Consider the following 12,997-nt stretch of genomic DNA (forward strand, 5'->3'; position numbering starts at 1 on the left):
GCACACCTCTTAAAGTTATATATCTCCAATTTAATTTTTAAAGCCCAAGATATTAGTGTGGTTATTATTAAAAATTATAACTAGAGACTAAAACAAAGGAACAAAGGAAGCTGTGTGGTGATCTGCAGCCCAGTGGTCTACCCTTGAGTTGGGCCTGTATTGCTTTTCCATACTGAGGATTGAACTTAGGGCCTTGTATAAGCTAAGGAAGCGCTCTACCACTAGTATACATTGGAGGTGGGGCAGGAGAGATGTTTAAGTCTGTTCTAGATTTCTTTCTGTTACTTGTGATTAAAAAAAACAAAAAAACAAAAAACCTCTGGCCAAAAGCAGCTTAGAAGAGGAAAGGGTTTGTTTGGCTTATATTTCTAGGTCACAGTCTACCACTGAAGAACTCAAGGCAGGAACTCAGCGACAGGAACCACAGAGGAATCCTGCTTCCTGGCTCACTCTCTGGATTCCTCTGCTACCTTAGCCCAGGCCCACTTGCTTAGGAATGGCACCACCCACAGTGGTCTGGGCCCTCCTACATCAATCATCAATAGAAAAAAATGTCTCACAGAGGTGGCCACAGGCCAACCCGATCTTGGCAATTATTAAAATGAGGTTCCTGCTTCTCTAGTGACTCTAGGTTGTGTCAAGTTTACAATAAAAACTAACCAAGGTCTTGAGTGATTGTTCAGTGATTAGGGGCACAGGATGCTCTTACAGAGGACCCAGATTTGATTCCCAACAGCCACATAGCAACTAATAACTCACCAGAGGATCCATTGCCCTTTTCTAGGCTCATCAGGACTGTACCATGTGGTACACCCAACAGCCAAAATACCCATACACATATAATAAAATACTTAATGATTTTAATTAAACATCACAGAGACAGTGCCTCTTTATATAGGTCATAATAAACTTGAATTCATAGTTCTCCCACCTTATTCTCCCCAATGTTAGGATTACAGGTGAGTACCACCATTCTCATGTCTCTGAGCATCTGAACATGAACTAAATAGCTTCACTATGCTTTGTGATAGTGTTATATGTGCATTAATACACAATGTGTTGTTCTTTTACCAAAAAGGATTGTGCTCACTCATGGTGTGTGTGTGTGTGTGGGGTGTGTGTGTGTGTGTGTGTGTGTCTGTCTGTCTGTCTCTGTCTGTCTGTCTGTCTCTCTGTCTGTGTGTCTGTGTGTGTCTGTCTCTGTGTGTGTGTCTGTCTCTGTGTGTCTGTCTGTCTGTCTGTGTGTATGTCTGTCTGTGTGTGTGTCTGTGTGTCTGTGTGTCTGTGTGTCTGTGTGTTTTTACACGGATCAGGAGTTCTGTTCTCTCCTCCTACCATGTGGGTGGGTCCTGGGGATTGAACTCAATTTAGCAGAAAGTCTCTTGACTCCACTGAGCCATCTCTCCAGCCCTCATGCAGTTACTCTTGTTTACTAGCAATGGTCCAAGTTTCTGACTTGTTCCCAATGCTAAACGCTTTATATTGGCAAAGTTATGTTCTTTTCAGATCGTTAGGGGTTTTTTTTTTTCAGAGTTATTTTCTAACTCTGAAATTTCTTAACTCTGTGGCAATGTCCCGTAGCCTAGAATAACCTCGACTCAAAATGTTAAGTATTTCATTTCCCTAAAAGGAATTGTAACCCAATGGTGTTTGGCATTGGATGTATAATTTATGGTGGAAAATAGGGTGCTGAAAGGTGGCAAGGGAGTCTATAAATAAGAATGGGAAAACATACCCCCAAAAGAGAGTGGGAAACCAGGGGACCCTAATTATAGAGACTGCCTTTCGGCTCTTGATGTGATTCTCATCTCTGTCTCAGCTGTGGTTGGCCTTGTCGCTGGGGCACTTGTGCTGTTGCTACCTGAGACCAAAGGGAAGGCTCTGCCTGAGACCATCGAGGATGCCGAGAATATGCAGAGGTAGGAACGTGGGCTCCCCCAATGAACTCCTCCACAGACGTTTAGATACACTTCTAGATCCAACTGGGGAGAAAGATAAGATTGAATTCCACATTTCATATCACAGGACCAAAGCAAACTACATCAGCACTTTAAACATCAAACAGAGACAAAAAATTAATGGACGTGCTATAGGAGGACTGGTTGTAATCCAGCTTCATAATGAGCAAGGTCAGTCTAAATGTGACCAAAATAAAAAGAAAAGAATAATAATACAAAAAGTTCAGGACCTATGGGAGAAAGATTAGTTTGTATGCATTCAGCACAAAAATTCAGAGTCGAATTGAAACACTGTCATCACTGGTAAACCTGGATAAAGCGTTGAATACTATGGAAAGGCCTGTCTCTCTGAAGGTATATGGAGAGAGCTCTAACAGAACCCAGGGAGCTGAGCAGTGGTAGTGCAGGCCTTTAATCCAAATACTTCTGAGGCAGAGGCAGGTGGGTCTCTGGGAGTTTGTGGTCAGCTTGGTCTACAGAGTGAGTTTCAGGACAGCAAGGGCTACACAGAGGAGTCTTGAAAAACAAACAAACAAACAAACAAACAAACAAACAAAAAAACATGAGAACGTCTTCCCCCAAAAGGAAGAGGCTGGGGCCCCTGACTCAGTGGAAAAAAGAGTGAATCACTCACACATACCTGAAAGTAAGTTCCACCTCTTTCATAACCAGAAATATGTGAACTAATGCAGCCCAGTTATTCCTTTGTGTCATCAGGGATCAAAGTACCTGGGGGAACACACTGTACTTGGGAAGAATGTGCAGGACCCAGCAGCCCCCATGTGGTTGTGGATAAAACATTGAACCCTTCATGATGGTCAACCCAACCACAGAAACAGGGCAATTGTGTTTGTCCTTTTACCCAGTCCCTACCTCTTGAAATTTCTGCGTGTGAAACATGTGGGTAGGACTCGTCATTAAAGGATCTTTCAATGCGACACAAGAAGAACCTAAATGCCCTTCATTTGGGAATTTGTGATATAATATAATTATTATGTCACACCAAAGTACAAATAGCCACTAAGAAGAATGACATAGCTTTATATCCACTGTTAAGAAAAGCCCTAAAATACATTGTTATTTGAAAAGAAACAAAGCATAGAAAAGCATTCGTTCTAACATTTGGATAAATATAACATAAATACATAGACATACAAATATAAAATAGTATTGGAGATAAAATGACGGAAGAATAGAAATATTCAAGTAGCTCCCTCATCTGCACTTTTTATTTCCATTCTTTCTGTAACCTCTGGTTACAGAGATGTAACCTGTGGTCCCATAGATCTTTTCTAAAAGGACAAAAGGCACATAGGCTCAACTCCCAGGATCTGTGACAAAACCAGATGTGGGAGCCTGGAACAGGCATCTCCTCTTGTTGGCCATGTAGGGGAGCTCCTGGATGGGGTCTCACTCTTTGGACAGCAAACCTTCTGTGGTAGACCACAGTCCCCATTTCCTATTGTTCTGGGCCTGGCCCACTTCTATGACTGTCTGGTTCCAGTGACTGTTTGTATTTGAAGTGCTTAAGCTAAAGCAGCCTCTCCTAGCTGAAGCCCCTTCCTATGTGCGTTACCCTCTCCCCTGGAAGACACAGACTCCATCCTGAGCATAGTCACATTCCTACAGCTGTCATATCCTGGCAGAATAAGCCCCAGACTTGTACCATATACTACCCAAAGTCCCTCCAGGTCTATCCTTAGCTAGCTCCCGAGGCAGATGGGTAGTCATACATGAAGGTGAGGAACAAGGGCATAGACTCACATAAGCTATCCAGATGGCTTGGGCTTTGGGATTTCATGGGAATGTGAAGAAAAAACTGGGCTATTAGGCTAAGGGTCATGCAAAGACGGGCAAGAGGCAGGCTACAAAGTTGGTACTGAGAATACACTTCTGTTATATCTCCCAGACATAAAGAATAGGACCAAGAAGGAGCCCCTTCCCTGCCAGCAAGGGCTGTCAGTCTACCTAGTTACAAACACAGCCTGTTTGATTTGTCTGACTGCTCTTTACCCCCCAAGCCTGCCTCACTTTCTGTAAATGAGGCACGGTGGGAGCAAACATTTTCTAAGACTCTCAACCAATACTTTCCTGCCTTCTCTCATCAAAGTCTCACGAAATGCGTCTTACTGTTAACCCCATTGACAACTGAAAAGAACACAGGCACAGAGATAGACAACTTTGTCACATACCCAGTAAGCAACAAAGCCATAGTGCCAATTGGGCCAGCCAAATTACTTGGCCATAACCTCTGGTCATCATAAAAGGGTTGCTCAGACCTAGGATAAGGCATCTCCATATGTGAGCAGTGCTAGGCATTCAGACTGTGTCGATTAATATGCTGGCTGCTGTTCTTGCTGCTTCTGGTGTAGAGGTTGCAGTCGCTCGAGCTTCCTTCCATTGTGTACTCGTTGTTGCTATTGGTGCTATTTTTCTTGGTGCTCCCATAGCCATTGATATTCAGTTGACACAGTTGCTGCTGCTGCTGTTGATACTGTTATTGCTGCCATTGGTGCTGCTGGTATTAATGCCACTATATCTGTCACTGATGTAATTGATAATACCACCACTGTAGTTGCAACTATTGCTGTTGTTACTGCTGAAGCTGCTACCGTTGTTGCTGATACTCTTGTTGCTAATGGTACCATTGCTATTGCCATCAGTGCTATTGTTACTGTTCTAGGTCTCTGCTACAGCCAGCATCAACAGCTATTGGTATTGTTACTGCTGCTCCTGTCGTTACTGCTTCTGCTGCTGCTGTTGCTCTTGCTGTTGCTGATATCATGGTTGCTGCTGCTGCTGTTAATGATAATGATATTGTTACTTCCCCGGGCTAATGCAGCCATTGCTCTTGTTGCTGCGGTTGTTGTTGCTGTGATTGGTGTTTCTGATGCTGTTACTGTTGGTGTTATTGTTGCTACTGCTACTGCTGCTATTGTTGCAGCTGTGGCTGTTACTGTTGTTGCTGTTGTTACTACCACTGCTAATGTCACCATGGCTAATTTAAATGCAGCTACTGCTCTTGATATTGCTTTCGTTGCTGCTGTTATCCATGCTGCAGATCCTATTGTTACTGATGCTAATACAGCTATTCTTTTGCTGCTATCGTTGTTGGTGATAATGCTGTTGCTGCAGCTGTTGACAGTATTGCTGCAGCTGTTGACGCTGTTACAGTTATTGCTGCTGATGCTGGTGTCATTGTTGCTGTACTAATATGGCCAGTGCTCTCATTACGGCCATCATTACTGCTGCTGCTACAGTTGATGCTATCCTTGCTACTGCTGCTGGTATTGCTGCTGCTCCTTCCACTCCTGTTATAACCAATTAACTGTTGCTGCTGTTGCTGGTACTGTTTCTGTTGCTACCACAGCAGTTACTGGTGTGGCTGCAGTTGCTGAAAACAATGCTGTTTCTGCTGAGGCCATTTTAGTACTGGTGATGTCATCGTTGCCAATAATGTTTTGGTGTTTATTGTTGTTGCTGCTCCTGTTGCAGTTACTGTTACTGCTACTGTTGTTCTTACTTCTGTTTCTGTTACTGTTGCAGTTCCTATAGTCACTGTTGTTGTCCTTACTGTTGTTGCTGCTGCTGAAACTGTTCCTGTTGTCACTGTTGTTCTTGTTTTTCTTGCTGTCATTGCTCTTATATTGGCTGATGTTGCAGTTACTGTTGTTGCTACAGTTACTGTGGTGGTTGCCGTAGTTAATGCTATTGCTGCTGCTGACACTGTGACTGTTGCTACAGTTAATGTTGCTGAGTTACCATTATTTCTGTTATCGTGGCTGTTGCTGAAGTTATCTTTGTTGTTGCTGTTACTGTTGCTATTATTGTTACTCTTGCTGTTGCTACTGTTACTATTGTTTCTGCCTTTACTGTTGTTGCTTCTGTTACTGTTGCTGTCACTGCTGTTGTTCCTCTTACTGCTGCTTTTGCTCTGTCGCTATTGCTGCAGTTGCTGTTGTTATTTTTGTTGCTGTCACTGTTGCTGCTGTTATTGTTGCTGCTGCTACTGATACCATTGCTTCCGTGGCTGCTGTTCTTACTGTTGCTGTTGCTGCTATCACTGTTGCTGTTGCTGCTGCTCCTATAGCTGCTATCACTGTTGCTCTTACTGTCACTGTTGCTGCATTTACTGTTGTTGCTGCTATTGTCACCATTGCTGTTGTTACTGCTGAAAATGTTGCTGTTGTCACTGTTTATGTTGCTACATTTGCTGTTGTTGCTGCTATTACTGCTTAAACTGTTATTGCTATTGTCACTGTTGCTCTTACTGTGATGGTTGCTGCAGTTATTGTTGTTCCAGTTATTGTTACTGTTGCAGCAGTTATTCTTGTTTTTGCTTTTTACTACTATTGCTATTACTATTACTGTTATTACTGCTGCTTCTGTTGCTGCTGCAGTTGCTATTGTTGCTGTTACCATTGCTGTTGCTGCTGTTACTCTTGCTGTTGCTGTAGTCACTGTTTCTGATGTTACTGTTGTTGTTGCTGTTACCATTGCTGTCACTGCAATTGCTGTTGCTCCTCTTATTGTTGCTTTTGCTGCTCTCACTGTTGCCATTGCTGCTCTTACTGTTGCTATAGTTACTGTTGTTGCTGATATCATTGTTGTTATTACTGCTGTAACTGGTGATGTTGCTGCTGATACTGTTGCTTTTGCTGTTGTCACTGTTGCCATCACTGCTGTCACTGTTGCTGCTGCTACTAATGCTGTGGTTGCAGTTACTGTTGTCATTGTCATTATTGCTGTTGCTGCTGAAACTATTGCTGTTACTGCTGTCACTATTTCTGTTGCTTATGTCACCATTTCTATTGCTACAGTTGCTGTTGTTGCTGCTCTTGTTACTGTTTCTGTTGCTGCTGAAATTGTTGTTGCTGCTGTTACTGTTGCAATCAGTGTTATTGCTGCTGCTGCTACTGTTGTTACTGCAGTTACTATGGCAGTTGCTATAGTTAATGCTGTTGCTGCTGCTGACACTGTGGCTGTTGCTGCAGTTAGTGTTGCTGAAGTTACCACTGTTCCTGTTATTGTTGCTGTTGTTACAGTCATTCTTATTGTTGCTCTTACTGTTACTGTTACTGCTGCTGTTGCTGCTGCTGTTACTATTGTTTCTGCCTTTACTCTTGTTGCTGCTGTTACTGTTGCTGTCACTGCTGCTGCTGTTGTTCCTCTTACTGCTGCTTTTGCTGCTGAGACTGTTGCTATTGCTGCTGTTACTGTTGCTGCTGTTACTGTTGTTGTTGTTGTTGCCATTGTTGCTGCTGTTACTGGTAATGTTGCTGCTGCTACTGGTGATGTTGCTGTTGTAGCTGTTGTTGTCCTTACTGTTGCTGTTGCTGCTGTGGCTATTGTTGTCCTTACTGTTGCTGTTGCTGCTGTGGCTATTGCTGTCACCATTGCTGTTGTTGCTCTTACTGTTGCTGTTGTTGCTATTTTCATTGTCACTGTTGTGTTGCTGGTGTTGCTGTTGCTCCTGTTGCTGCTGTTGTCACCATTGCTGTTGTTGTTGTTGCTTACATTGTTGCTGTTGTTGCTGCCATTTACTTTATTTTCACTGTTGTTGTTGCTGGTTGATGTTGCTGTGTTTTGACTGAATTGATTGCTGTTGCTGTTGTCACTGTTGCTGTTGTTGTGTGTACTATTGTTGCTGTTGTCATTGTTGCTGTTGCTGCTGTCACATTTACTGTTAGTGTCATCACTATTGTTATTGCTACTATTACTGTTGCTGTAGTTGATGTTGTGGCTGCTGTTTTGACTGCTATTGTTGCTGTTGTCATTGTTACTGCTGTCACTGCTGCTATTGCTGCATTTACTGTTGGTGGTGATATTGTCACTATTGCTGTTGTTACTGCTGAAACTGTTGTTGCTACTGTTGTCACCATTGATGTTGTTGCTGTTACTGTTGCTGTTGTCATTGTTGCTGTTGCTGCTGTTGCTGTTACTGTTAGTGTTGTTGCTATTGCTATTGCTACTATTACTGTTGCTGTAGTTGATGTTGTTGCTACTGGTTTGACTGCTACTGTTGCTTTTGTCATTGTTACTGTTGTCACTGCTATTGCTGCATTTACTGTTGTTGTTGGTATTGTCACTATTGCTGTTATTACTGCTGAAGCTGTTGTTGCTCTGTTGTCATCATTGATGTTGCTGCTGTTGATGTTGCTGCTTTTATTGTTGTTACTGCAGTTACTGTAGTAATTGTTATAGCTCCTGCTGTTTCTGTGGTTGTCACTGTTTCTGTTGCTGTGGTTATCATTGTTCCTGTTAGTGTTGCTGTTGCTGAAGTTATTCTTGTTGTTACTGTTACTGTTGCTATTACTGTTACTGTGACTGCTACTATTGCTGTTGCTCTTGCTGCTGAGGTTGATATTGTTGCTGTCACTATTGCTATTATTGCTGTTACTGTTGCTGTTGGTATCATTATTGTTACTGCTGTTGCTGTTATTACTATTTCTGTTGCTGTTGCTGCAGTCACTGTTACTGCTGTTACTGTTGTTGCTGCTGTTATTGTTATTGTTATTGTTGCTGTCACTGCTATAACTGTTGCTCCTCTTATTATTGCTTTTGCTTCTGTCACTGTTGTCATTGCTTTCGTCACTGTTGCTGCAGTTACTGTCATTGTCGCTGTTGGTGCTATTATTGACAATGTTGCTGTTGTCACCATTGCTATCATTATAGTTACTGTTGTTGCTGCTGTTGTCATTGTCACTGTTGCTGTTGCTGGTATTGCTGTTGTTACTGCTATTGTTATTTTTGCTGTTGCTGCTATCACTGTTGCTGTTGTTGCTCTTACTGCTGCTGTTGTAGTATTTACTGTTGTTGCTCCTATTGTCACTGTTGCTGTTGCTGCTGCTGCCACTGTTACTGTTGCTGCCATTTCTGTTGCTTTTACTGTAGTTACTATTGTTGATGCTGTTACTGTTGTTGCAGTTACTGTTGCAGTTGCTGTAGTTACTGCTGTTGATGCTGCTGTCACTGTTGTTGTTGCTACAGTTATTCTTGTTGCTGTTGTTACTGTTGCTATTACTGTTACTGATGCTATTGCTATAATTACTGTTGCTGCTATTACAGTTGTTGTTATAGTTGTTACTGTGATGGTTGCTGTTGCTACTATTGCTATTGTTGTATTTACTATTGTTGCTGCTGTTATCACTGTTGCTGTTGCTACTGTTGCTGCTGTCACTGTTGAAACTCTTGCTGTTGGTGCTGTCACTATTGCTGTTGCTGCTGTTACTGGTGCTGTTGTTTCTGTTAGTGGTGCTGTTGGTAATGTTGCTACTGTTGCTGATGTCACTATTGCTGTTTCTGCTGTTACTGGTGCTTTTGCTGCTGTTACTAGTGCTTTTGCTGCTGTTACTAGTGTTGTTGCTGCTGTTACTGGTGCTGTTGCTACTGTGGCTGCTGAAACTGTTGTTGCTGCTATTAAAGTTGCTGCTGTAGATGTTATTGTGGCAGTTGCTGCAGTTACTGTTGTTGATGCTGTTGTCACTGCTGCTGTTGCTACTGTCCATGTTGCTGTTTCTGCTGTTGCTGTTGCTATTATCACCCTTGCTATTTCTGCTGTAATTGTTCCTACTGTTACTGGTGTTGCTGCTGTTGCTGTTGCTGTTGTTGCTTTTACTATTACTACTGATACAGTTATTGTAGTTTTTACTGTTGCAGTTGCTGATATTGCTGTTACTGTTGCTGCTGGTGTTACCATTGCCATAATTTCTGTTCCTGTTGCTGCACTTACTATTGTTGCTGCTGTTCCAGTTATTACTGCCACTGTTGCTGTTGCTACTGTTACTGTAGTCACTGTCACTATTGCTATTGTTGCTGTTGCTACTGATACTGTTGTTACTGTAGTTACTATTGATGTTCCTGCAATTACTATTGTTGTTTTTTATGTTATTGTCCAGTTTGCTGCTGTCACTATTGCTGTTACTGCTGTTGCTGCTGTCATTGTTGTTGCTGCTGCTGCTATTACTGCTGCTGCTGCTGCTGTTACTGGTGCTGCTGCTATGGCTGTTACTGGTGCTGATGCTGCTATTACTGGTGCTGTTTTTGCTTTTACTGCTACTGGTGTTTCTGTTACTGTGACTGTTGCTACTATTCCTATAGCTGCTGCTGTTATTGGTATTGTTGCAACTCCTCCTGCTGTTGTTTTTACTACTGTTGCTGCTGTTATCACCAGTGTTGGTACTGCTATCAATGCCATCACTGCTGCTACTGTTACTACAGTTGTTGTCCATGGTGTTGCTGACATTGCTGCTCTTGGTGCTGTTATTATTGCCACTGTTGACATTGGTACTGCTCTCAATGCTGTTGTTATCATTGCTGCTGACATTGTTGTGGCTGACATTGCTGCTGCTGATGACATTGTTGCTGTTGTTGACACTGCAACTCTTGCTGACATTGCTGCTGCTTCTGCTGTTCATGCTCCCTCCACCATTGCTGCTGCTGTCCTTAATGCTCTGTAGTTGGCCCTGGAGACTCAGGGAGCTCAGTAGATTTGCTTGTGCCCCTGCCTGGAACCTGGGAAACCTACAGCACCACTGGCTGATTTGATAAGATTCTGTTATCCGCACCTCAGACTGAACTGGTCCAGAAACTGAGACCATGTGAGGAAGCTGAGGGAGGAGTTGGGGAGCTGGGGCAGCCCACACCTGATTCAGTACGAACAGGAACATGTGCAAAGGGTAGGGCTGGGAGCAGCACAAGAAGGAGAGTATCCCTCCTCCCAAGACCATCAACAGTATCCATATATTCATAGAGAGGATACTTAGAGAACATACTGACCGAGCGATGTTCTAATTGCAGCTTTCACTCATGAAATAGTTAGGGAAGACTTGGTGAAAAGAACTTCTTAAATTCTGTATGAGAACTGACAAAAGTGTCTGGATTCTTCAATCATTATATTTAACCAGTTTAGAGTTATATTCAGCACTCAGCTATATTCTCTGTTATGGAGGAATGTGGGACACCAAGAAAGAATTTAGGAGACCCTCTCCAGTGAGTTATTCTCCAAACTCTACCCTTTATTTTTTCATGAAGACCATCACTCAGAAGGCATTGCAAGAATGATCTTGGGCAAAGTCTACATTTAGGTTTGATTTCACTTCTTTTTGTTTGTTTGTTTGTTTGTTTGTTTCATTTCTTTGTTACCCACTCGATGCTCCCTTTCAACTCCTCATAACTTCTTTCTCACCAGTCTAATTTGTCTTCTTATTTCAGGCCAAGAAAAAAAGAAAGAAAAGAGAATTTACCTCCAAGTCAAGCAAGCAGATTATCCGCTAAGCTAAAAAGAAAGGGCATCATTGCTGCTGGAGCTGACTTTGCTCTCTCTGAGGCCAGAGATGGAGCTTCTCTCTCCCCTCCCCCCAAACCCACACAAACCAACCTCACTTACCCCTGAACTCCATCAGCAAGAGCTGTAGCTTGCCCAGTTTGTTGCACTGATGTGTCAAGCTCTTCCTCCCAGCCAGGATTTTCCACCTCACTCTGCTCTCAGCACTCCCAGGAAACGACCATTGCTTTACTGGATTCGTTATGATTGTTTTTTCATCTTTACATTCTTTATTTAGTTTCCTTCTCCACCACAACATCAAACCAAAATACCCAAGGGAGCTGTGGGCCAGGACAACCAACTATTAAAGAAGTAAGAAATCTGAAAAAACAATAAACGTGGGAGAAGAGATTTTCATTTTATCTTGTTTTATTTTAGGAAATAAAAAACTCAGAATGTACATCAGGGATTAGGAATCAAGACTTTCAGTATCATAAGTCTGATGAAATTTCAAGATATGTTGTTTACTGTGTGGATCACATGTGAAAAGGACCCTGAACACAAGAATGAGGACACAAGTTGAGCAATCCCCAAGCCTGCCTGTACTCACAGTGGATAACCACAAGTGCTTGCCTTCTGGAAAAGTGCAGCAAGGGGCATTCCTAGCATCACTGACTCAGTCGTGACAGTTTTTCAGTTTGGTAAATTTTTTCTCAAAGTTAATGGCTCTTAAAAATGGCATTAGTATCTTACCAAAGTAATAAAGTAAATACATTTTTAAAAGACAAATATTAGGCCTGGGGAGGTGACTCAGTCAGTAAGGATGCTTAGCTTGCAAGCATGAAGGCCTGAGCTTAATCCCCGGGCCAACGTAAAGAAAAGGGTAGAGGAGGAAGGCGGTGATTGAACTCTTGCCATCTCTGTTGGGGAGGTGGGGACAGGCACGTCCTTGGGGCTCAGCAGTCAACTAACCTAACTTACTTGGTACATTTCAAGTCTAGAAGAGACACCACCGAAAAAAAGAAAAAAAATACAAAGGGGCTGGAGCAATGGCTCAGAGGTTAAGAGCATTGTCTGATCTTGTAAAAACCCTGGTTTGATTCCCCCACATACCCATGGCAACTCACAACTATCTAACTTCAGTCCCTGCAGATCCAATGCCCTCTTCTGGCCTCACACAGGCATCAGGCATGCACTTTGTGCATAGAAATGGAAGCAGGGGCTGGAGAGATGACTCAGTGGTTAGGAGCATTGACTGCTCTTCCAGAGGTCCTGAGTTCCATTCCCAGCAACCACATGGTGGCTCACAACCATCTGTAATAGAATCCAAGGCTCTCTTCTGGTGCGTCTGAAGATAGCAACAGTGTGCTCATATACATAATATAAATAAATCCTAAAAAAAAAAAGGGGGGGAGGAAAATACCCATGCACATCAAATAACTTCTAAAACATTTAATGACAAATATGTTAACCTAGAAATGGCCAGTTATAAAATGTGCATCTTCGTTTTGAAGAAATACAAATTAAAACTGAAATGACATTTTTACTTATCAACTTAATGAAGTAATGTTAGTAATACTGAGTATAGGCAATCACCAATGGTACATTCTTTTAGGGACACAGTTGTCTGTCCATATCACAAGTGTGTCTGATTCCATAGTTGCTCCTCTGTTATTATCTTTGATAAACAAAACTCTGCACAGAGAGGCATTTGAGAAGTATTTGTTGCATCCTTTATGGGTGGTGGCAAAAATAAGAAATGATTCAAGTTTAC

The 12,997-nt window shown here is 42.4% G+C and overlaps 1 protein-coding gene across 1 annotated transcript in view; it reads left to right on the forward strand.

The window, feature by feature from the left end:
- The window catches only part of Slc22a2 (solute carrier family 22 member 2), a 41,766-nt gene extending 30,126 nt beyond the window's left edge, over positions 1-11,640 (forward strand). The window contains exons 10-11 of the mRNA XM_032896348.1: positions 1,820-1,919; positions 11,172-11,640. Of these exons, the coding sequence (XP_032752239.1) occupies positions 1,820-1,919; positions 11,172-11,352 (281 nt within the window). The 3' untranslated portion in view covers positions 11,353-11,640. The remainder of the gene's footprint in view (positions 1-1,819; positions 1,920-11,171) is intronic.
- Positions 11,641-12,997: the final 1,357 nt, after the last annotated feature.

Source organism: Rattus rattus, chromosome 2 (genome assembly GCF_011064425.1).
Source record: "Rattus rattus isolate New Zealand chromosome 2, Rrattus_CSIRO_v1, whole genome shotgun sequence".
In the NCBI taxonomy this organism is placed as follows: Eukaryota; Metazoa; Chordata; class Mammalia; order Rodentia; family Muridae; genus Rattus; species Rattus rattus.